The sequence below is a fragment of the Schistocerca piceifrons genome, chromosome X (genome assembly GCF_021461385.2).
Source record: "Schistocerca piceifrons isolate TAMUIC-IGC-003096 chromosome X, iqSchPice1.1, whole genome shotgun sequence".
Lineage (NCBI taxonomy): Eukaryota > Metazoa > Arthropoda > Insecta > Orthoptera > Acrididae > Schistocerca > Schistocerca piceifrons.
The window spans coordinates 740935773-740961344 of record NC_060149.1 but is presented as its reverse complement, the minus strand read 5'-3'; the positions used below and the strand labels follow the sequence as shown (position 1 = coordinate 740961344).

Genomic DNA, 25572 nt, shown 5'->3' with positions numbered 1-25572 from the left:
TAACAAGAAATGAAAAAGGTGTATGTAGTGTATGTAAATCCAGCATAGTCTTGGCTATGTACCTGTACATAATGAAGGCATTATTCGTGTATAGTTTGCTGTGAGCAGACTTCAGCTGCTTAAAGAATTTATTGGTATATAAACATGTCAAATTCAAGTCAAAACATGAGTTTTGGGGTACCATGAGCAACGCTGTCATTGTAATGAGATAAAATTTGACTCCTAGTCTGTGTCCTATAGGCTTTTATTCAGAAAACATTGTGCTACCATGAGTAGCACTACAGGGGTAGTTAAATGTCTTTTTATTAATTTGTATAGAACCAGAATAAAGCTTTCACTTGGCAGTACAGTGTACAGTGATATGAAATTTTCCCTAACCTTAACCTTTGGCTCAAGAAACCAGTGATATTGACTAAACTATGCAGATTCAGTTCACAACTCAAACTGGAGTTACGGTCTGCTATTAATAACTGTAGGGTTTGGCTAGGGGAAAAAGACTTGGTTGCAGATTGAAATTGAGGGCATGCTGTGAGTTGTGTACAGGTAGCTCACTTGGGAAGAGGACAGTCCTTCAAATGAAAGGGACACTGTTTGATTGCAGATTGGCTCATATACATAATCTGTGCTTGAGAACTTTCTGTAGATGCCACATATTTCTGTCAAAGCTCAGCTGTGTTACACTGTCTTCATTTATTACAATATTACCTACATCTTCCAAGGGGAGAGTTAGTCATTCACGAGCCATACAAATTATTCTCTGCCATATTCTTTCTTCAAGGAATCTCTGATCTTGAAATGTTTAGCCTTAAAGCTAGAGACTAAGACTCAGCTCATGACTCTATAGATACTGCTCCATGTAGATATTCAGGTTTACATTTACATTAAATTTAAAAATGTGGAGTTATGTAAGTGTGTGGTACACTTTGCAAACCCTCATTTTATTAGCGCAAATTGCTATCATCCCATTGAAACTGTAACTGACAGAATATTTAAACTAATATAGTAAATGAAAGAAACATAATTATTAAATCACATAATATGTCAAATAGATTGATATGTGACACTAATGTAAAATTGGTTCTTATGTCTGCCTGTTTTGACCAAATTTGTTTGAATCAGAACTTGCTCAATTCAGTTGCTTTCTTGAACACAGTAAATCAGTGTTTGTGCCATTGTATGAGATTATGATATCTGAGAGGAATCTGGAGAGCTGTATTGTACTACTGGAAATATTTCTTAGTTGTGTCTGGCTTGATAATGATTTTGCTGGTGATTCACTTTAGTTGCACTGAAAAATGATGACTAAGTGGCTTACATGCTCCAATTCCTCGCAGTCTAATGTATATCATGCTGCTGTACTTTGTTTGTTGAAAGAAGGCTAATCACTGGACTGAATGTTCTGTCTTGTGCCAACAGCATTTCTAGAAAAGGTGGGGAGATAATACACCCATAATTTAAATCATTGACAGATAGTATGAAAATAATTTTGCTGGTGTATATTATTGATTTTTCTTATTTTTGTAGCATTATTTAATCTGGATAAATATGTTCTCTTGCAGTTCAGCGAAGAAAGGAAGATCATAGTGTTCTGTGGAACACAAGATATGGTGGACTTCCATACAGACATATTCTCAGTAGTTCTGAATGATACTTCAGCTGCCATTGGTAATATATCATCTGAGGATGACATATCAGATGAAGAGAGTGAATCAAACTCATTGAAGAAAAAGAAGAAACTTAAAACACCGCTTGTTGTCAAACAAGATGAAGAAGAAGGAGCCCTTGCAGATATTGACGTTTTCCGGCTGCATGGACATATGTCTCAGCAGGTATGTGCCCTTTATGTAATGTAAAAGAAGAGCACTGTGTGATACCAATTATAATATATTTTTTTAAAACATTGATTTGTTACAGGAAAGAACAGAAGTTTTCAAAACATTTAGGAGTGCCTCGCGTGGTGTGCTTTTCTGCACAGTGAGTACATACAGTTCTCTAATTCCTTCCAGTGTTATTCCTGTTCTGTTATTCTGAGTTAGTCATTTGAGATAAACTACTGAGCTTGAGGTTTAAGTTTGTTAAAAACTGTTATACCCAATATGCCTGAGTATTTTGCTCAATATGAGCTGATAATTAGTCTAGGAGTCTTTTGTGTATTATAGTATGAGCATAAAATATAGGTGTTATTGTCTTCTGTGCCAGGTTATAGCTGGCCGGGTGGCTGTGCGGTTCTAGGCGCTACAGTCTGGAACCGAGCGACTGCTCCGGTCGCAGGTTCAAATCCTGCCTCGGGCATAGATGTGTGTGATGTCCTTAGGTTAGTTAGGTTTAAGTAGTTCTAAGTTCTAGGTGACTGATGACCTCAGAAGTTAAGTTGCATAGTGCTCAGAGCCATTTGAGCCAGGTTATATTACTGCCATTTTTACAAATTAGTTTAATTTCACGTGGAAAAATGCACTTCCTTTGTTTTCAGAAATTTTCCCATTTAAAATATCAGAACACAACATGCACTTACTGTTATGCACGGTTGTGTGAATCTTCTTGTGAGCAAAATAGGGACTTTCATATAATTGGCTTGTGAAAGTATTTGTTGTGTTCCATTAACCAACATTTACTGCAGCCATTGCTGTAGGTTCAATGAAAACACTGTGGATAATTGTTTATCAGTGGGGAAATTTGTATTTTTAAAGTGTTTGTTTGCTGTCACTTTTTGTTTTATTTGAGACTGTGGATCTGTGTTTATCCATCTGTTGTTCTTGCAGCATTGAGTTGGATAACTACTTCTCATCTACAATGCTTTCCAGTTTTCTAGATCTCTATCATTTTAATATTAGAATGGTAGATGGTGGGGTGGTTAATAAGAAAAGCAGCTGTGCTGTTGGTTGGAGTACTAGCCTATTAGTGGGAATGGTAAAAAAAATGCTCCTGTTCAGTGGCTCTGCCTGTAATTATAAACACAGAAACTTCTAGTGGCATGCAAAACTTAAGGGTAAAAGTAACTTTCACGTGATATATCACTGTCGAGTAACATAACTCGATGAAACTTGGACCGTAGATAGAAACAACTGCTACAGTATAGTAGAGAAAAGAACTGGAAGAAATAGAAATGAATGGAAATGACACTTTTATTTAAAGACAATAATTACACTGAGGTTGCCACAGTTCATGATAGTGCCTTGACTTTATAAATGATGAGACATCATTCTTAATAGAATGTGTGAACACCAGAGATGGCAATGCATGCTGTGCAGTGTGCTCCCATGCTGACCACGAGGTGGTAAGGTGTTTTTTGTGGTGGGACATCCCATTGCTCCATCGGCATGGTTGGCAGCTGCTGGACTGATATTTTTGCATGTGGATTTGCTCCAGTATGTCTCCCCAATGCATCCCACATGCACCCATTGGGATTTAAATTTGGGTTGTGAGCAGGCCAGCCCATTTGCCGAATATCCTCTCAGTCCAAGAGCTGCTCCACGTGTGTGCATTGTCATCCATAAAAATGAAGTCGGGGCTGAATGCACCCCTGAAACAATGAACTTGGGGAAGGAGTACAGTGTCACAATAACGCTGACCAGTGAGTGTACCTTATTCATAGATTTGGAGGTGAGAACACGCATGCAACATTATGCCTCCCTACACCTTGAACACCTGGACCACCAAAACGATCATGTTTGACAATGCTGGATGTACCCTCACACAGCGAGGAATTACATGTAATGCACCCAGGAGCAGTCTCATACATGCTCATTTTGGTGAGCCAAGTGTTATGGTGCGGGTAGGCATAGCATTTCATGGGCATATAGACATCCGAATCTTTGAACACGGTACACTCACTGGTCAGTATTATTGTGACACTGTCCTACTTCCCCATGTGCATCTTTTCAGGGGAAAACTGCATCGAACAGCATGAGTGGAGGAACACTTACAGTGTGAGTATATTCGGTGAATGGGCTAGGCTGTTCGTTCCCCCCAACTTAAATACCATCAAGCATTTGTGAGATGCACTGGGGAAACATATAGCAGAGCATCAATATACACCACCAACGACCCAGCAGTTGTCGAGCAAGCTGGTGGAGGAATGGAATTCCCTACCACAAGAACTCTTTACTGGGTCACATGACCAGCATGGAAGCACGTTGCAAAGCGTGCATTGCTGCCTGTGATGATCACACACCTTATTACGAACCATGTGTCATTGTTTGTAATGTCCAAGGGACCATCATGAATTGAAGTCACTTCAGTGTCATTATTGTCTTTGAATAAAAATATCATTTCCGTTCATCTCATTGCGTATTTCTTTCAGCTGCCTTTGCCACTATGCTGTAGCAGTTCTTTCTATGTATGGTCCAAGTTTTAGTGAAATATGTTACTTGCCACTGAAACATCATGTGAAAATTACTTTCATCTTTGTTTTGCACACCACTGTACTTTTTGTTTTTTAAGCTTTGTTTGTGAACTTAGATGTTGGTTGCATTTGTAAGCTTTTTTTACAAAGTGTTAGGAATGATAGTTTTTACGAGGTTGTACTAAATGACATGTCTGCTGTGGGTGTAGTTTCCACAGGGGTTAAAATGTTACAGAGGTAAATAAATTTCAAGGTGACTTATTAACAAAGCCCCTTTTCTTAAACACATATTCAGAACTGAGATTTCATCATACCAGGCCATATGATTTATTTGGAAGTATAAAAAATTGAAGGTAACAACAGAAAATTTAATGTTTGTCATGTTACTGATTGTGACAATAGATTTCACAGCTGAAGAACATGAAATAATGATTGAGATAGCTTACTCACGTTGTGGAATCTATCGTGCCAAAGTTTCTTTGAAGTTTCTCCAAATCACACTAGGTCAGTGATGGTAGTCATACACATTTCATCTGCACCCTTGTACTCCAGCATAGTATCATCAGGGATTTAAACTGAATTAAAAAAAGTGTTCGTCAAGAAATACTTGGATGTCAGACAATTAATTAAGTATCAGGCGTAATTCGTTTTGTGGTATTATCTTCTGCTGTTGGAAGGTAGTTTTCTCAGTCATTGTCAGATTTTAAGAAGCAGGCTTGTAAATTGAAATGCTGCTGTGCTTCTCTTAAAGGTGATCCCAATTACAAGGCAGCATCCACGAGGGAAAATATTAAGATATGCTGTCCAGTCAGATTAATGTGACCACCTGTCGGAAGTATGAATAACCCCTGTTTGCATCATGGACCATCGCGAGATGTGCAGGAAGGGCTTCAGTGAGGTTGTGGAAGGTACTGGCAGGGATGTGAAGCCCTGCTGACTCCAGTGCCACGTTTTTTGGTTGAGGATCCATTTTACCAATAGCCTGGCAGAGGTGATCCCACAGATTCTCGTGTGGATTTTAATCTAGGAAGTTTGGCCACCAGGATGCTCTTTGAATCATGCATGTACACTGTGAGCTGTATGACACCTTGCATTGTCCTGCTAGTAGATGTCCTCGTGTCAAGGGCAAATTGCATGTAGGGGTGTACGTGGTCCCCAAGGATAGAGCCTTCAAGAATGACTAGATAGCCCAGGGAATGCCACAAAAACGTTCCCCAGACCATAACGCTTCCTCCTGGTGGCTGGGTGTTTGGTTTCAAACGTTCCTCGGCATACATGCCAATGGCCATCTATCCAATGGACTATAAGGCATGATTTATCTGGGAAGGCCACGTGTCACCACTCACTGGACGTCCAGTTGCAGTATTGGTGTGCAAATTCCACCTTTAATCAATGGTGAATAGCGGTCATCGTGGGTGCATGAACCAAGCACCTTCTGCGGAGGCCCACACGCAGCAGTGTTTTCTGAGTGGTCATTAAGAAGACGCAGTCAGTAGCCCCCTTGGTTCACCCAGGTGCTCAGTTGCACATCTGTTTGTTGCACACATCTCCACAGCCATTGGTTACCCCTCTCATCGATGGCCTATGCTCTTGCCATGTTGCTCATTTTGGATAGCGCTGTTTTGCCATTCACGGAATACTTGAACCACAGCAGCACCCAGGCAGTTTACCGACTTAGCCATTCACGGAATACTTGAACCACAGCAGCACCCAGGCAGTTTACCGACTTAGCCATTCACGGAATACTTGAACCACAGCAGCACCCAGGCAGTTTACCGACTTAGCTGTTTCGGAAATGCTTAAACCCTTGGCCTGAAAGCCAATGATAATGCCCCTTTGGACATCAGATAAATCGGTCCGATTCTGCATTAGGACAGTGACTGCATTCCAGAATGAAATTTTCACAGTGCAGCGGAGTGTGTGCTGATATGAAACTTCCTGGCAGATTAAAACTGTGTGCAAGACTGAGACTGGAACTCGGGACCTTTCCCTTTCACGGGCAAGTGCTTTTAATGACTGCACTGTTTTTCACGTCCCTCTGAAACATGTCATACATCCTCTACTGCTAATGCTGCCACCTGCTGTCTATGAGTGATTATTGTATGTTGACATCGAACATACACTGATCAGCCAGAACATTATGGCCACTTACCTAATAGTCGCTGGTATGTCCACCTTTGGCACTAACAGGCATCAAGGAGCTGTTCCCCTGGAAGATGATGGATTCACGCCCTCCCATCAGCGTGATGAAGAAGGTATCGGGAGTCATCAGGCCATGCTATGCTTTACCATCTAATGTCACCTTCAGTCACATCCCAGAGATGTTTGATCGGGTTCAGATCTGGCAAGTTGGGATTCAGCACATCAACTGGAACTTGCTACTGTGTGTCTTGAACTACTCCATCACACTCCCAGCCTTGTGACATGGCGCATTATCTTGTTGAAAAATACCACTGCCACCAGGAAACATCACCATCACCCTGAAGGGGTGTTCTTGGTCTGCAAACAGTGTACAATACTCCTTCACTGTCATGGTGTCATGTGTGAGCTGCAATGGACCCAGGGATGCTCATGTGAATGTTCCCCAGAGCATAATGGAGATACTGCCGGCTTGCCTCCATGTCGCAGTGCAGGCGTCAAGGAGCTGTTCCCCTGGAAGATGATGGATTCGCGCCCTCCCATCAGCATGATGAAGAAGGTATTGGATTCATCAGACCGTGTTGTGCTTTGCCACTGCGCCAATGTCCAGTGCCAATGGCCACGTGCCCATTTCAGTCGTGGTTGCCGATGTTGGGGTATTAACATTGGTATGTGCATGGGTTGTCAGTTGTGAAGGCCCATCGTTAGGAGTGTTCAGTACACACTGTGTTCAGACATGCTTGTACTCTGCCCAGCATTAAAGTCTGATGTTAGTTCCACCACAGTTCGCCGCCTTATCTGTTTTACCAGTCTGTCCAGCCTATGACGTCTGTAATGAGAGGTGGCTTCCCAACCCCACAACATCTGGATGTAATTTCAACCTGGTTTTGCCATGTGTTGAAGACATTCACTACAGCATTCCTCTAATACCCGACAAATTGTGCAGTTTCTGAAATGCTCATGCTGAGCCTCCGTGCCATCACAATCTGTCCTTGGTCAAACTCAGATAGATCACGCCCCTTCCACACTCTACACGCAGACAGCATGCTTACTGAAACCAAATGCACCATGCATGTGTCTGACTAACGGTATGGTCATTCCTTGCCTTGCCTTCCACCTGGATGGGTATATATCGATAGTAGACTGGTGGCTGATCGCTGTAGGTGGTGGTCACATTAATGTTATTGAACTGTGTAGCATACAGTATGGTTTTGAACAATCAGTAGTGAAGTGGAAGCTTTGTCCAAAATGAAAGCCATTTCTTGTTGAACATTAATCAAATGCAATGTGAAAACAAATTTCTCCAATCCATTGAAACATTCCTTTCATCCATGTCTCAGAGCTTCTGTGGCTTTGATTGGAGACACACACGTGGCCAGGATCCATGCACTCTTGGTGACATGTGGTGTGCAACGCAAATTGTGTGATGTAATGCTTCACATGTTTAATTGGAATATTGGCAGCCTGGATTAATTCTCTGCTTTGTTGCAGTGACTGTCATTCTTAATAATGGTAGCCAACTTACAGGGTTAAACTTCTCACCAACTCCAAAGTCAATAATTGAAGGCCCTTTACCTAGAGAACTAGTTTCAGGAATGATTTCGAGATTGAACCACTTGATTGGAAAATGTTCACCACAAATAGTTCAATACACTGCCTCCAAAAGGCTGCTACTAGCAATTCTTGTCGATAAACCCACTATGAAAACATCACCTCTGGTTTGAAGGCACACAACTTTGTGAACTCTCAAATTGCTTATGAAATTATTAACATTTATGTTTTGCAGACAGATTCAGGAACAAGAAGTAATCATATTCATTGACCATTACATTCTTTCCCGTATAGTGCTTCTGTAAGATGTTTCTTTTATGACAGGATTTTAAGGAATTTCTCTGGCACGTGAAGAGGAAATGACTCACCTTTAAAATCAGCCTGGTCTGCTCCACTTGCCACGATTTCGGAGAATTAGGGCGTGGTTATCCCATCATCTTTAGGCCAAACAAAAACCTCTTCCCTCTGTGTCTGGAAACTAACCTAGGCAAATACAATACCAAACAGGGCTAGCATATGGGGGTGGCCAGGAAATGATACTGCCATAAGAAATTGTGTTGTAGGTCACAAATGGGAAATATGTCCAGCCAACAGGGACATGTGTTGTTGAAAGAACTATCAGTGACACATTCTTGGATGTGTTGTTGCAGGCATCACATGCAGTTATAGATTGTGGAAGACCAGAGCTCCAGGTTAATGAAGTTGTTACAAAAAGGACACACAACAAAGTTTGCTTTGGGCTGTTTGCCTTTGAAGACATTGTCCCATCATCATCAGCGAGTTCGAGTTGTGAATCTAGGAGCTCGGTTGAACTTTAAACCTTTTGTTGAATGCAGAAAGCTACTCAGTCTCACAGAAGAAATCTATATACCAGTGATGATTGTAAGCATTACAGGTGGTCAAAGAGAACTTTGGATCACCAGTTTTCATGAGCAGGAAAAACTCATCTTTAAAAGTATATGCATAGGAGCAGCCAGACCAGTACATAATGGGCAGATCAGTGTATCTGGACTTTCAAGGACTCCTTGATTATCTTCTCTGGTGCTTGTGAAAAAGATGGATGGCACTAGGTGTTTCTGCATCGACTACTTACGACAGCAAAATCATGAAAAAAGATGTCTATCCATTGTCATGCATCGATGACACCCTAGGCTACTTGTACTAGTTAACGTCGTTGGCTGCATCGGATTTCTCTGGGATAGAAAAGACTGAAATTGGTCGTTCAGTCTCGTGATAGCAACTGGCAAGGGACTGCACCTACTCCCCATCACCGATTCCATCCCAAACTAATGGTGTATGCAGGGCCGGGCCAGAACTGAAACTGACAGTAGTGGGAGCTCCAGATGACCAAGCGTTTGGGAAAAAAATAGTATTTTTGCCGCGGATCAGACGATATATGACCCAATTATGTTAGCGTACTTTCCAGGCAGCGAGTGGCGTAGTGGAAAGAATACAGAACGGTAATCCGAGATTCGTGGGGTGGATTCCCTATGCGGACAGTCTTTTTTATTTTCAGTTTTTACGGTTACTTACACTGCCAATAATCCCGAAAGGCTCGTGATATTGTATTTTTCAATATGGTCATAAATTCCTTGGAAGCATAAGGGAAATTTGGGGTGGCAAATAAATTTCCAAGGAGTAATTTTGCTTACGGCGTCCGTGCAGAAGGACTCTGGAAATAAATTTTCAAGAGGGGATTGAAATTAAAGCCTACAGGACCTCATATTACATTAGTTTCATTTTGAACTTCGAGCAGCGTTACATGTGATTTGGTGCAAACTGTGCAGTGAGAGGGAACGTTTGATGAAAATAAACCAAGTTTTTTTTTTCAGCAGACACTTTAAAACAACTATGTAGTTGTAAAACTGCACCGTTTATAACGTGTGCAAGATACCGAGAAAACGACTGCTTCTCTTGTTTTAGGAGGAGTATAACACCAGGTCGTGGAAATCATCAACTGTAGAATAACAAAATTATCTAATGTTGTACGTGAGCGTATCGTGTACACTTTACAATCCTTTCCTGGAAATTTATGTGCAGAGGCCTCGTGATTGTTGTAACTGCAATCCTTTCTTGGAAATTTATTTGTTGTCCCAAATTTTCCTTCGCCTTTTCTTTCCGTACCTTTTATGAAAATATGAATAAGTAGAATATATTGAGAAAAATGTCGGATTGTTTGCAGTGTGAGCAACGTAGAAACTGAAAAAAAGGTTTCTGGGTAGAGATTGGATCCCACGACCCTCTGCTTACCGTTCTGAACTCTTTCTTCTGCACCAACCGCTGCTGCGTGGAATCCATATCATCGAAAATGGTCCATGCCTCACGTGATCCACGCCAAAAGTGTTATTTTTTTTTCTAAACGCTTGCCCATCTGGAGCTCTAACTTCTGTCACGCGCATTTCTGGCCAAGTTGTAGGCATGTCATTAAATTTGGGCGAATCGATGATAAATAGGCGCGGTCCCTAGTGAGGAGCTATAAATAGTATATAGCGAATTTGTTACGCAAATTCAAAGGCTTGGCACCAGACTACTGAACAGTCGACCATAAATTAAGAAATTTCTACATTTTTCAGTAGTAGTGTTAACGGTCGTAAAGAGTAGTGTCACATTATAGCTGTTCCTGTATCGTCCCGGTATTGGAAGTTTCCGTTTTCTAACCGCAATGTGGGCTTACTTCAGGTCGTTCTTCTCGCACAACCTCGCGCGAGTGATTTACGATGGCAAAATGATAGCGGTTCTCCGGCCTTAGTGGCCGAGCGTTTCTAGGCGCTACAGTCTGGAACCTCGCGACCGCTTCGGTCGCAGGTTCGAATCCTGCCTCGGGCATGGATGTGTGTGATGTCCTTATGTTAGTTACGTTTAAGTAGTTCTAAGTTCTATGGGACTGATGACCACAGCAGTTAAGTCCCATAGTGCTCAGAGCCATTTTTTTATTTTATTTTATTTTTTTGGTAGCGGTTCAGTATGAGCTTCCAGTGCACATATTACGATAGTTCAGGGATTATAGAGAGAATATTAAAACCGGCGCTTGGATGGTTCTTAAGTTATTTGTCCGCTTTTAATCGACCGGAAGTGTAGATGACGCCTGGAAGTGAATACCGTAAGTTTTTGGCAACTCACACGCTCACCAAAGTGCCCAGCTGACGTGTCGTATTATTCAAAATAGGTCATGCTATGTTTTACGAAAACCTTTCAATAGCAATTACTAGAACTGATAAATCTGCAGTTCTTGTATTTGCTTTTTATAAGGGACGATCAAAAAGATTCCGTTTGAGCGCATTGCTGCATCGTATATGCAACGTAGCGCGACTCCGCTGCCGTCATATAACATCAGTATGTATGTAAGGGACTAGTGTGGCATTCGTGTTTCTTCCGATGTGTGTGCGTTAAATGCGGAAACGTGATCTATGGCGACATTATTACAAAATGCATCCAAACACCACCAGCTTGCTGTGGTAAACACCAGTTGACATCCATCGTATAATGAACGATGTGTATAAGGCGGCATGTGTGTCGAAAACCACCTTTGTGGAATGGTGCGCGACAAGGGTTGCTGCTGCTTCACGATAACACACGTCCCAGTATCGCAAATGTCGTAACGCAGAAGTTACGCCAACTCAAGCGGAGACACTCGAGCACCGACCCCGTAGTCCTGTTCTCTCCCCATACCATTATTACGCCTTCGCCCCCTTGAAACAGGCGTTGAAGGGTCAACTGTTCCTGTCGGACGAGGATGTGCAGCAGACAGCTGTGGAATTGGTATGTTCAGCCTGGTGCGTCGGTGGGATGATTGCTTCGATGCTGACGGCGATTTTTCGTGATGGGCATACCGAGTGTGGACTGTACTGCCTTTGAACAGAAAGTTTTTGATCGCCCCTAATACTTTTGGCGTGAATGCTTTTATTTATGTGAGCACTCCGTCTTCAGGCCACGAGTGGCCTACTGGGACCATCCGACCGCCGTGTCATCCTCAGTGGAGGATGCGGATTGGAGGGGCGTGGGGTCAGCACACCGCTGTCCCGGCCGTTATGATGGTATTCTTCCGCTACTATTCGGTCGAGTAGCTCCTCAATTGGCATCCCGAGGCTGAGTCCACCCCGAAAAATGGCAACAGCGCATGGCGGCCTGGATGGTCACCCATCCAAGTGCCGACCACGCCTTTTATTTATTTGAGGACAATCATTTCTTACGGTTTTTTATACCTACCGTCTGAAGTGTGCGCCCACTTCATTTCTAGTATAAGTGGTGTCGGGACAACAGAAAGAGTTTGATGTTCTACGTTTTGCGCAGTGCAGGTCAGTAATAACAGTTCAGCGTGACGCTCGTACTACGTATGGTGTAGATCCCCCTACAGCACAGGACATAACACGAGGGCATGAACAATTCCGAGAAAAAGGTTGTTTGTGTAAAGGCAAATCGCCGGGCCGTCCCCGAGTGTCTGACAAAAACGTCAAACGCATCCGCCATAGTTTCACAAGGAGCCCACAGAAATTAGTTCGCCTTGCAGCTCGACATCTCAACATGCCCCCGATGTACGTTTGGCGTGTGTTACACATGAAACCATACACAATTCAGCTACTGCAAGCTCTTTGTGAAGGTGACAAACAACATCGTGTGGAGTTCTGTAATTTCGTTCTTGGCGAGATGGACGATGCCAGGTTTCTTCCACGCTTAGTGCCTACTGATGAGGCAACACTCCATTTAAATGGAAAGGTGAACCGTCATAAAGTGAGAATCTGGGGTATGGAACAAACACATAAAGTTGTACGATATGAGAGGAACTATCCAAAATTTAATGTATTTTGTGTAGTTTCACGGGAAAAGGTATATGGTCCATTCTTCTTTGCCGAGAACATTTTTACAGGAACCACATATCTCGATATGCTTGAGAATTTTCTTTTCCCATAGTTGAAGGCTGATAAGAACGACTTCTTTTACCATCTGGATGGGGCAACGCCATACTGGCATCTGGAAGTGCGGGAATTTTTAAATCAAAGGATTACTGAACGCTGGCTCGGTCACACTGGACCACATGATTAGCCTTACGTTACTACGTCCAAGGTCACCGGACCTGACTGTATGTAATTATTTATTGTGGGGGTTTATAAAAGGCTGTATTTATGTGCCTCCGTTACCAACAACAATGAATGAATTTAGACATCGCATAACAGCAGCTGTGGAAGCTGTAACTCAGGACATGCTCGCTGCAGGGAGGGAACAACCTGAATACCGCATTGACATATGCCTTGAATCTCAAGGGGGAGCATGCTGGACAGGTATGAAAAAAAAATTGAGTTTCCCGTTCATCAATAAACAAAATTCATTGTATATGTTTGTCAATTTCAGAAATATGGACGTGTCAAATCGGATGAATCTTTTTGAATAACGTGTCTTTTGGATTAACGTGTCGTGGACAACGAGGTCATTAGAGGCGAATCACAAGCTAGAATTGTGCATGATAGGGAAATCAATCGGCCAGGGTCCTTTTCACAGGAGCAGTCCCACCATTTGCCTTAAGTAATTTTGTAGATAACACTTACAACAAAAGAGAGAAAAGGTTGTTATGCCAGGATGTGAAATCCATTCCTTACTAAACAACTGTACCATGTCGATTGGTTTGAAGCTTTAGATCCTAGCGGGAAACATGTAAAACTCCAGAGTTTGCTCTTTCCGACAGTATGTAGTTCACGCACATATTTCAAATTACATAATAGTTATGATTTTTTTTAAAAATCGGGTGATTCGTTTTTGAACGTTCATCTGAACTTCTGAATGGCTGAGGCCTCGTGAGAAGAAGATCAAGTGATCTTACTGAACTGCACTGGTGTAATGCAATAGTCATTGGCGAAATAATTGAAAAAAGAAAACAGGTTCAGTGGTCGCATTTGATTTTTCAGAATGTGGCTGTGGCTAGTGAAGGTGAATTCCTTCACTGGTCCTTTCGCCGTGGATTATTAATTGTGTTTTTAAATGTATGAACGAGAATAAACAGATATAAAATTACTGAAATAACTTTCGTATCGTAGTCCAGAGGTAACTTAAATTCTCTCTTTCTCTCCATTGACAGAAAACATACGAATACTGTTGACACGTTGTACAGTAAAGATGAACAGTGTCTTTCGGCGTCAACTGGCTGCAGTCGCGTTTGTGGACAGCCCTTCTTAGTGCTCGATTTTGTTAATACACACGAGCTCCGCGCTGTCTGTACAACGCAACGGGAAATTTCCTCTAGATGTGCCGATCTCATTGTTTTAAAACGGACATTCGTTATCGTTAAAACAATGACAGCTCCGAAATTCTCAGACTAATTTGTTAACTGGGAGCTTTTAAAGGATCAGTGTTGTGCATAAGTGGAAATTTCATGGGAATTTTTTCGCTGGATAATTTTTTTACGATCCTTGCAAAGTCCTAACTCAACAGTTATGCCTTGAATAGCTTCGTTCCACTTTTGCTAAATAACCACCCTCAGAAAAGACTTTACAAATCCTTTGAAGAATTTCATAGTAGCCGTGCTTCCATGAAGTTCAGATGTCCAAAAAGCACAGAGGCTGTGTGCAACATGCTCGAAAAGGATCACCGTGTGTCTTACTGTGAGATACACTATCTGACCAAAAACATCCTGACACTAATTAATGGACATTAATATGACGGCTTGGATTCTGCTGGAGACACTTTCAGTGACGTGTCGGAATGTCTGTGGAGCCGGCCGTGGTAGCCGATCGGTTCTAGGCGCTTCAGTCTGGAACCGCGCGACCCCTACGGTCGCAGGTTCGAATCCTGCCTCGGGCATGGATGTGTGTGATGTCCTTAGGTTAGTTAGGTTTAAATAGTTCTAAGTTCTAGGGAACTGATGACTTCAGATGTTAAGTCCCATAGTGCTCAGAGCCATTTGAACCAATGTCTGTGGAGGAGTGGCAGCCCATTCTTTCTCAAGAGCCGAAAAAGAGAGAAGATAGTGATGTTGGACGCTGGAGTCTGGAGCAGAGTCGACATTCGAACTCATTCCAAAGGAGTTCCATTGGGCTTAGCTAGGGACTCTGAGCAGGACAGTCCATTTAAGGAATGTTATTGTCTGCAAACAATCGCCTCGCGGTTCGGCTTTAGGACGGTGTGCATTGTCATGCTGATACAATCAGTCATCGTCTCTGAACTGTTCCTATACGAAAAAGAACTGGTTTGACTGCAGGCTTTTCTAAAATTTAGCGAGATTTGTCAGCTTGTTTAGCAAAGCATTTTGCAGTGCAGTTATCTCTCTTACATGTGATACACGAGGGAATTGCTCGCAACGATGCAGAACTTACGGGCTCGCACATGTGTTGTCGACAACGTCCTGTAGAAGTAAGGGCTGTATATTGCCACGTTCCACGCCATACGTTTCCTTAGGATTCTTTTGAACGCATGTGTACTTACATCCATATAACAGTGCACATAGTGCATCGTTGTGTATCGTAAGACTTGTCACGTCAGCAGAAGCACAACAGCACAAGTTCTCGTTAGAATATGTTTCCGGCAAGACTTCGATATCGGTGCTTCAGTATTGTTACAGAGCATACACTCGTACTTAATAATCAAGTGAGCAGTCTGTATCAAGTAAAGTGCTGCAGCGGTTCAGGATTATCGAAATCGGCCTCACGGTATGCCCACAGATGGCTGAGTGACATCTAGATCTCGACTGAGGCATCTTCTTCCGGACATAGGAACGTGCGACATTTGCGTCTTATACCTTTTTGAGACCATGCTTGCTCTGCGAAAATTTATGGTGGGCGCGAATTTCACGTAAGAGATACGACAAAAAATGTATTAAATAGAACACCCCGGTATCTCGTGACATAGCCTTTAAAATTTATTGTGTTATGAAGTTATTAATGATTGCTTATTTTTTAGACTAAATAATTGTTCGTGCTGTAAATGGCAGAATGCAGTCAGCGTAGTGAATCATGCGTCTCGTGGAAAATCGTGTGCAATACCATGTACGCATGGGCCAACGTAAACAATAATTTACGCCTTGTGTACGGGTGAATTTGCTTTTGGCCATGAAACTGACATGTTATTATTTGCAACCATTGATGTCCACACAAACAGTTCAGTGCCTCTAGTTAAAATACTTCACACAATAAAAAAAGGAAGGAAGATTAAGGGATAACACCCCGTCGACATCGAGGTGATTAGAGACGGAGCACAAGTTGAGATTACGAAAGGATAGGGAAGGAAATCAACTGTGCCCTTTCAAAGGAACTCTCCCGGCGTTTGCCTGGGCGATTTAGGGAAATCGGCCGCGGTGGTCTGGCGGTTCTAGGCGCTCAGTCCTGAACCGCGCGATTGCTACGGTCGCAGGTTCGAATCCTGCCTCGGGCATGGATGTGTGTGATATCCTTAGGTTAGTTAGGTTTAAGTAGTTCTAAGTTCTAGGGGACTGATGACCGCAGCTGTTAAGTCCCATAGTGCTCAGAGCCATTTTTTTTAGGGAAATCACGGAAAAGCTAAATCAGGATGCTCGAATGCGGATTTGAATCGTCGTCCTCCGGAAAGCGAGTCGTGTGTGCTAACCACTGCGCCACTTCGCTCTCTTAATGTTCAAATGTGTGTGAATTCCTAAGGGACTAAACTGCCGAGGTCATCGGTCGCTCGACTGAAACTCTACTTAAACTAACTTCTGGTAAGAACAAAACACACACACACACACACACACACACACACACACACACACACACACGCGCCTGAGGGAGGACTCGAACCTCCGGCGGGAGGGGCAGTCCCGTATGGCATCGTTGGTTGGGAAAGTCCACTGGATGGCTTAAGCCGCCCGCCGGAAAGGCTTATTGGCCCCTCTTCGTGCGAGTATGACAGAATTGTGTCGTATATGTAATTGTAGAGTGTAATGAATGCGTGTATAGTGTAGTGTTATGTTCGTATTCGATGATGATGATGATGTGATATGAGAAGGGACGGGGTGAAACGCGGTTCCGACACATAGGCTGAATAACACCGAGGAGACCGCCGAACTTAACCTCCGCATCCGACGGGCGAATCACTATCGACTGAGTCACATGTCCTCACTTCATGAGACTTTGAAGAGAGATTTGTAATTTAATCCAGGAGAGTGACGCAAAGATAGGTTATCAGGAACTTTACACCACCAACTCTCCTCCCGCTGCCGGCCAAATACTGGCAGTGAAAATTTCATCCAGCACCAGGATTCGAACCGACTTACCTACGAGTCACACACACAGGCACAGGCGTGTGTAAGCGAGCGACCTCTGGTAGACAGCCATGTTATTGCTCAAGGTAACTGCTCGCGATTGGCAGGCGACTCGGTTTCGAATCACAGTCTTGCAAAAGTTTTCATATGTAATGCATTTCTCAACGTATTTCACCGATAACATTTCATGTCACTGCATTCAGTTCGTTCCATACCCATTTTTACTATTTTTTTCAGTGAATTTAATTCAGTTAATGTATATCCCTACCGCCAGAGTAAGCCAAGGTTCTCCACCATATATATCTCCCAGTGTTGCTGTTAGCTGATGTTCGGAAGTTATTGGTAACAGTTCGAATTTGATTCGGTGCTGGAGGCGTGTTCCAGTGGGCTAAAGGTTAAGATGACTGTTCGCCTTAAGCAGGAGATCGAAACTTGGTCGGAAACATATTGTCGTTTTACACATCACATTCTTTATGAAATCTGTCGCTAATGAATAGATTTATTACATTGGACAATGAAGCTAAAGTTCTGTCGTTTGTAATGCATGACTCTTTCGTAACTTGTGATGCAAATGCTCGTCTATCCCTGGTGTGGCGAGCGAGATGGCGCAGTGTAAGACACTGGACTAACATTCAGGAGAACGTGGTTCAAACCCTCGTTCAGCGTACCGGATGTAGGTTTGCCGTGATTTCCCTGGATCGTTTAAGGGAGATGCCGCGATGGTTCCTTAGAAAAGAACCCGATCGATTTCTTTCCCCATTCTTGCAACAATCTGAGCTTGCACACCGTCTGTAATGACCTCGGTAATGGAAATGCCGCGTGGCTAGGGCCTCCCGTCGGGTAGATCGTTCGCGTGGTGCAAGTCTTTCGAGTTGACGCCACTTCGGCGACTTGCGTGTCGATGGGGATGAAATGATGAAGATAAGGACAACACAACACCTAGTCCCTGAGCGGAGAAAATCTCCGACCCAACAGGGAATCGAACCCGGGCCGTTAGGTATGATATTCCGTCGCGCTGACCACTTAGCTACCAGGGGCGGACATGACCTCGGTGTCAACGGGACATTAAACACTAATCTTCCGTCCGTTTTTATTGTGTGAAGTATTTCACAGCTTTATTTCCGCCGGAACCTCGTCTCCTACGGTTCGTGAGTCGTGCTTGGATAGCTGAGTTGGCAGAGCACTCGCTCGCGAAGGGCTAAGGACCCGAGTTCGAGTCTCGGTCCGATACTCACTTTTAATCTGCGAGGAACGCTCGTATTAGGGCACACTGCACTGTGGAATGAAAATCTCATTCTAGAATTTGCCATAGTATGCATCTGATAAGTATATATGATTTTTGTTATCCCAAAAATTTTCTTCTGGTTATGTCTGGCATCATCTGAGATTTTTTCAATTAATCACCCACTGTTTTCGTCTGTGGTCGTTTCTGCGGGTGACGGTTCTTCTATTTTGGTGTTTTTTGGGATCAACAACAAAAATGAAAAAAAACAACTCAGTCGTTGTTTATTTTGAAAAATGCACTGAAGGTGTGTTATAAGACAAGACGTAACACGCACAGGTGGTAACAATAACAATTTCGTATTCAAAGGAAGCTGTTGCCCTTCGATAATATTCACGCGTACTAAACATAGAAAAGTCAGCTTTCCTTAGTAAAACGTGGAAGAGGTATAAGATATCAGAAAACTCCGTAACTGCTTGGAAGGTACATATAATTCAGTAAGATTATCGAGTTCAACAGAAGTATTTGTAAATGATAGCGAGGAACTTAAAATCTAAAACGAATCAACTTCCGGTACATAAACTGTTGGCGTAGTAAGATGATCTCTTCACTGTAGGTACCGTCCCTCGTACGTGCAAACTGCAGTTTGCGTGCATGGGATAGCAATTTCACGAGTCATATCTGTAAATGTAAGGAACACATGACAACAGAAACACATACGTTACCAATACGAGATCATCTCTTCGGCTTCTACCCAGGTCGTCGAAACTCGCCATTTGTAGTCTGTCATTCGTTTTACAGTAACGAGCGCATCACTTTACAAAGTTCCTAGTGTGAATCAGAGATTATAATCAACTTTACAAGTAATGCCTTATAGATCATTTAATGACAATATAAAAAATATTTAACCATATTATACGATATTATTCACAAACTTCTGACGAACTATAACACTTAACTTGTGTTCAAAAACCTTTTCGGTAAGGTACACGACAGATGGAAACTGAAATTACTGCTAAATGTATGTGGAAGACCATATGTACGAAACATTTATCCAAATAGACCATTCAGTTGTAACTTACTGCGAAGTGTTGTTGAAGACGTAATAGACGCTCATAAAACAGGATTTTCGCCCTTCTTCTATTTCCTGGTATTATTCCGCGTCTTTGACGGGATTGGTATGTTTTTCTTGATTTGGTAGTGTTAGTGGGTGGTCGGTTGTCCCTTATGTTGCTACCCCCCCCCCCCCCCCCACTCCGGCCCATGTACGGAATTTGTTTTATCCCATGTGATAGTGCGAGAACATTTTCGAAAGGTTTGCAAATAGTATAACTGAGGCGGGACGTGCATACCAACCCGGTATTCATCTAGTCGGATGTGGGAAACTGCCTAAAAACCATATCCAGGCTGGCCAGCACACCGGCCTCGTCCTTAATCCGCCGGTAAGATACGATCCGAGGCCGACGTGTGCACCCCGAATCCCGGAAGCACCGTGCTAACATTGTCTCTTGCCAAAAACATTACTGAAGACGCACCCGGAGACGACTTTTACAATTACAATTTGCACATGTATTTACTGCTTTCAACAGTGCAATGGAATGTGCGTCCTCGGCCGTGATCAAAGTTTGTTTACGAAGTGTACGTGTAATGCATTGTGATATGTTATGTATTTCTATCCGTAATGTCTGTCTACAATAAAGAGAGCACACTAGAGTTCAAATAAAACTACAGGCTTATTCCAGAAGACGCATTTCAGAAGATGATTCTAGTAAAAATATGAAAGCAAACGTTGTCTTCCGACTCCGTAGCTGGGGTCGTTAACGCACACTTTTACAGTGGCTCTCGATTCGGAGATAATTGACTGGAATTATGACGGTAGAAAAATTTCCATCGCTAGTATTTGGCCGACATACAACAGAAACAACCACACCACCCACACTCACTCACTCATCATATACCCTTAATACACAGCGTTGGTACTTCGCGAAGGAAAGTTGCGACTGTGCACGAAAGAAGTAAAGATGTTTTAATTCGGAGGCTGAACTTATCCCTCGGGGTCTCTCAGCCAACAATGCCATAGGACTATCCTTACGCGAGTTTCAATACCATGCTTCTGCTTAAAAGCCACTGGTCACGGGAACGCACGCGGCGCAAACAACTCCGTCATTGCTCTGTGTGCTGATGGAAGAAAGCATTAGGGGATGGGATTCAGGGTGCATTTAGCTCTCACATGGACGTATGTGGACAGACATCTGTCAAACGATATATCTCTGATTGTACTGCGGCACGTGAAAAAAGAACATGCAGTGGAGTTGGTGTGATGGCCTGTGGTTGTTTTCCATGGAAGATTGAATGCGGGTGTATGTGAAAACATTTTAGACAGCAGAATACTCTACAGTTTGAAAACAGTTTGGCATGATCTATGATAATGCTCCAGTCCATATTGCAGCTATCACTGAATTGTATAATTGTAAGAATTCTTTGAAATATCACTGTAGTATGCATAAGCGGCAGACATTATCATTAAACACAGCCATTCACGATGATTGCTCGCCATGTTTATTGAAGCAAGAGGTGTCTAAATAGTTTAAATAATTTGAGAACCACAACACTCCTTATCGATTTGGTCGCATATTCAGGAAGATGTATGAATATTATGCCGACTGTGCTAGCAGTTGGCCGGCCGCTGTGGCCGAGTGGTTCTAGATGCTTCAGTCCGGAACCGCGCTGCTGCTACGGTCGCAGGTTCGAATGCTGCCTCGGGCATGGATGTGTGTGATGTCCTTAGGTTTAAGTAGTACTAAGTCTAGGGGACTTATGACCTCAGATGTTAAGTCCCATAGTGCTTAGAGCCATTTGAGCCATTTTCTAGCAGTTTCAATCAAAGTATGTGCTTTCAGCGTAGTTGTATGTAGAACACTGACATGACGACAAAATTATCACGAAGTGGACAAAAACTAGTCACTGATTGGCGCTTGGTACATGGTCGTGCAACTAACGTTTAAGTAGTGTAATTCTCGTAAATAGACGATCCGCGATTAGTCACTGTAGTCAAATATTTAATGGTGCTTGTCCGGATACAAAACGGTCACACACCTTTCCTGGAGAAGACAGATACTAGACTGAGGATTATTTGAAGTATCTTGAGGACTCTAATTCGCCGAAGGAGATGGAAGCCAAATATAAAAATGTCGTTCGACTAAATCTCGTATATTTTTTGTCTGCCTGGAGCAGTTACAAAGTTTCACAAAGTGAAGCGATAGAGAAGGTTCAACGAAGAGGTGCGCGACGTTTTTGTTTAGTCAAATAAATGTTTGACAATTGAAAATGGTAAGTACCGGAAATCAAGGCGTTCTGCATCAAGGACCTCGCAAAATTCCGGAAGTCCATAGTCCAAAAGGAGCCCAGAAACGTATCTTTTAACAACGGCTACAAAAAGAATTAGAGATACACAATCAGATCAAAAGTATCCAAACACCTATTATTGGACATTAATATGGGATGTATCCACCCTTCACCTTTGCGACAGCTTGAACTCTACTGATGATACGTTCAATAGGGTGTCTGAATATCTGTGGAGGAATGGAAGCCCATTCTTCCTCAGGAGCCGAAACTAGAGAAGGTAATGATGTTGGTCGCTGGGCCCTGGAGAAAAGTCGACGTTGTGACTCATCACAGTGGTGGTCCATTGGTTTCAGATCTGCTCAGTCCATCTCAGGAATGTTGTTATCCACAAACGATTGCCTCACAGAAGCTGCTTTACGACGAGATGCTTTGTCACACTGATACAATCAGTGATCGTTTCCTAACTGTCCCTCTACTGTATGCAGTAGACAGCCGTATTTAGCGTTTTACTAAGCGCAATAAGGGGGGCACACCTTATTCACGAAAAACACCCCATACCGTTACACCATCACCTCTGTAAATCAGTTGGCGCTACATAGGATGGTAGTTATCATTCTCCTGCCATTCGCCAAATCCTTCCGCGGTATTTCCACATGGTATAACTTGATTAATCACTCCAAATCACTCGTTTCCAGGCATCCACTGCCCAGTGGTCGCCTTGTCTACAGAAATGTTTTACTTATGAGGAACTACTCGACCATTTGTACCCCCAGTCTTTTTAACTCCCAACCCACGTTGTGCTAGCTGAACTGCTGCCAGTATTTTGGAGCTTGAGTGATTTCTTCTGCTGGTTTCATGCTTTTTCTACACCCTGCAAACGCAGTGCTCCAAGATCCCTGTCCTTCAGTACATGAGGTATGACTGGTCTTGGTTGAGCTATGGTTTTTTTACACTCTTTCACAATCACATCACCAACAGTCGTCTTAGGCACATTTGGAAAGGTTGAAATTTTTCTGATGCGTATCTTACTCCGGTGCAATCCAATGACTTGTCCACGTTCGAAGTCACTGAGCTCTCGTGACCCGCACACCCTACTAGTAATGCTTCTCAACTGAAAACACAGTACCACCCCCGCCCCAAAATCTCCTTTTATAGCGGTGGTTCCGCCCCTCGTGATATCCAGTGGTCAGTTCCACATTACTAGGGATGTCCAGATACTTTTGATCGCTTAGTGTGTCCGGACGTATACAATCATCCTATCCACGTACCATCTGCATAAGGAACAAGAGGGGGGAAAAATGACTTTGATAATGCTCTCTGGCACCAATCGGTAAATTGCGGAGTCCATATTTGGATGGTTCTTTTAAGTACGTGATGGACGATTTTCCTGTTTATCCGAGCGAGTGTTCCATCATTATCACGGTGTCAATGAAGCGGTCAGTTCTGACCTTTCTATTATGAGAGCTAAAGCAAGGCCATAAAAAGAACCAAACAAGTAGGTAAAGACAGCGGATAGATGACTGGTGGAGTATCGTTGGAACGAGCTGGACCTAGAGGAAATCAAATCTGTAAGGTTTAAAAAAAAGTGAATTATCTCCACTCTTCAGGTAAATAGAACGATAGAACTGGTTGGGTGTACGGCAGTGCACACTTAGCTTTTCGCAGCCGTTCCTGAAGGACAGGTACTGTAAAGTAGAGATGGTCCCATATACAGTGTGTCGATACCGTGATTATCAAGAGGTAAAATGTGGAGCGTAAAAACGGTTGCAACGACAGGGCTTGGCCATTAAATATGACGAGGATACTGTTACATCAGTTTTAAAATTTAACTTGACTTCAGAGATATGTTTCTGAGTTTTGTTCAGATGGTTATTACATATCAACAACCACAGAAAATCCAGCGTTTCTTTACCATAGAAAGAAAAAGAAATTAGCTTGCCAGGAATTCTGCCATATTGCAAGCCACTAACGACAGAAGAATCGCTGGTAATATGTGTAGGGACAAAAAAGTGAATCTGCGTCAGAATTGAGGGAAAGTAAAAGGGTGCACGTAGCAAGATGTGTGGGAGAAATCTACAGCTCGTCGTCCGTATCGTTTAAACTGTATGAATAATGATTTTGTAAATAAAAGGTTTACATTTGTGATCAATGCGTTGTTCGGGGACGTAAGAAGACTAAAATACTAAATTTAAGAAATGTTATGATAACCAAAATAGTACGGACGTAGCATATATGCTACGTCAGGACGCATATACGTTTTTTATCCTAGTAATGACATGTTTCGAGGGATCCTTTCGGTGGATTTTATTTATAAACAGACAGCTGAAATACATAAATATACTTATGTGAGTCCACAAAATGTTATTTTATTATTACATCTGAAAAATACATTATTTTGGCACGCCAAGTAACTTCTGTTGAATGCTGCACTATGCTTCAAAGTGACACAGATACAGGACACTATTTTTCACCACAGTCAGCAAGTCTCTGAAACAACGGTAGGAACTTTCGACCAATCGTTCAGTTCATCGACCACAGATATCAACTCCTCGGTCAAGGAGCCACTCGAGAACCACTGTGTGAACGTCCGCATCGTAGGAAAATCTCTTTTCCCCGCGATTGCTGTGAATCAGTTCCTCAACTGCCTGGATGTTGTCATGTGTGTGGTCAATGTTGATGTCGGTCCTTCCCGCTCAGCGTCACCCACGTCTGTGCGGCATTGGTCAAATTGTTGGCACCATTTCACTACAGCTATACGCGGCATTAGATTTGGTCCACTTACCTCCAGAATTTCATGGTGAATCTGTGAGCAATTGTAGACATTTTGTTCACAAGAATCCTACTGTCCCACTTACTTCAACTTTGGAGTGCTTTTCCACTTGCAGCGCCATTTCACTCCCAGACTGTAATGCATCTGTTATCCGTTCTACAGCCAAACTCTGTATGCAGGACACCAAGAACAATTAACTCTCTTTTGAAATGCGCCACTCTCGTTACACAGTTATCGTAGCGTAGAACGACATGCTTAACTTATTTTTTAAAGTCCTACGAATATGGTCTAGTTTTTTTTTTTTTTTTTTTTTTTTTTTTTTTTTTTTTAGGGAACTGCGAATTCTTCTGTGAAACGAACATATACACTCCTGGAAATTGAAATAAGAACACCGTGAATTCATTGTCCCAGGAAGGGGAAACTTTATTGACACATTCCTGGGGTCAGATACATCACATGATCACACTGACAGAACCACAGGCACATAGACACAGGCAACAGAGCATGCACAATGTCGGCACTAGTACAGTGTATATCCACCTTTCGCAGCAATGCAGGCTGCTATTCTCCCATGGAGACGATCGTAGAGATGCTGGATGTAGTCCTGTGGAACGGCTTGCCATGCCATTTCCACCTGGCGCCTCAGTTGGACCAGCGTTCGTGCTGGACGTGCAGACCGCGTGAGACGACGCTTCATCCAGTCCCAAACATGCTCAATGGGGGACAGATCCGGAGATCTTGCTGGCCAGGGTAGTTGACTTACACCTTATAGAGCACGTTGGGTGGCACGGGATACATCCGGACGTGCATTGTCCTGTTGGAACAGCAAGTTCCCTTGCCGGTCTAGGAATGGTAGAACGATGGGTTCGATGACGGTTTGGATGTACCGTGCACTATTCAGTGTCCCCTCGACGATCACCAGTGGTGTACGGCCAGTGTAGGAGATCGCTCCCCACACCATGATGCCGGGTGTTGGCCCTGTGTGCCTCGGTCGTATGCAGTCC

General features: G+C 43.0%; 1 protein-coding gene across 1 annotated transcript in view; it reads left to right on the top strand.

Annotated features, from left to right (window-relative positions):
- LOC124721198 (probable ATP-dependent RNA helicase DDX31) overlaps window positions 1–25572 on the top strand; it is a 250456-nt gene that overhangs the window by 9548 nt on the left and 215336 nt on the right. Inside the window, exons 6-7 of the mRNA XM_047246043.1 lie at window positions 1560–1829; window positions 1915–1974. Of these exons, the coding sequence (XP_047101999.1) occupies window positions 1560–1829; window positions 1915–1974 (330 nt within the window). The remainder of the gene's footprint in view (window positions 1–1559; window positions 1830–1914; window positions 1975–25572) is intronic.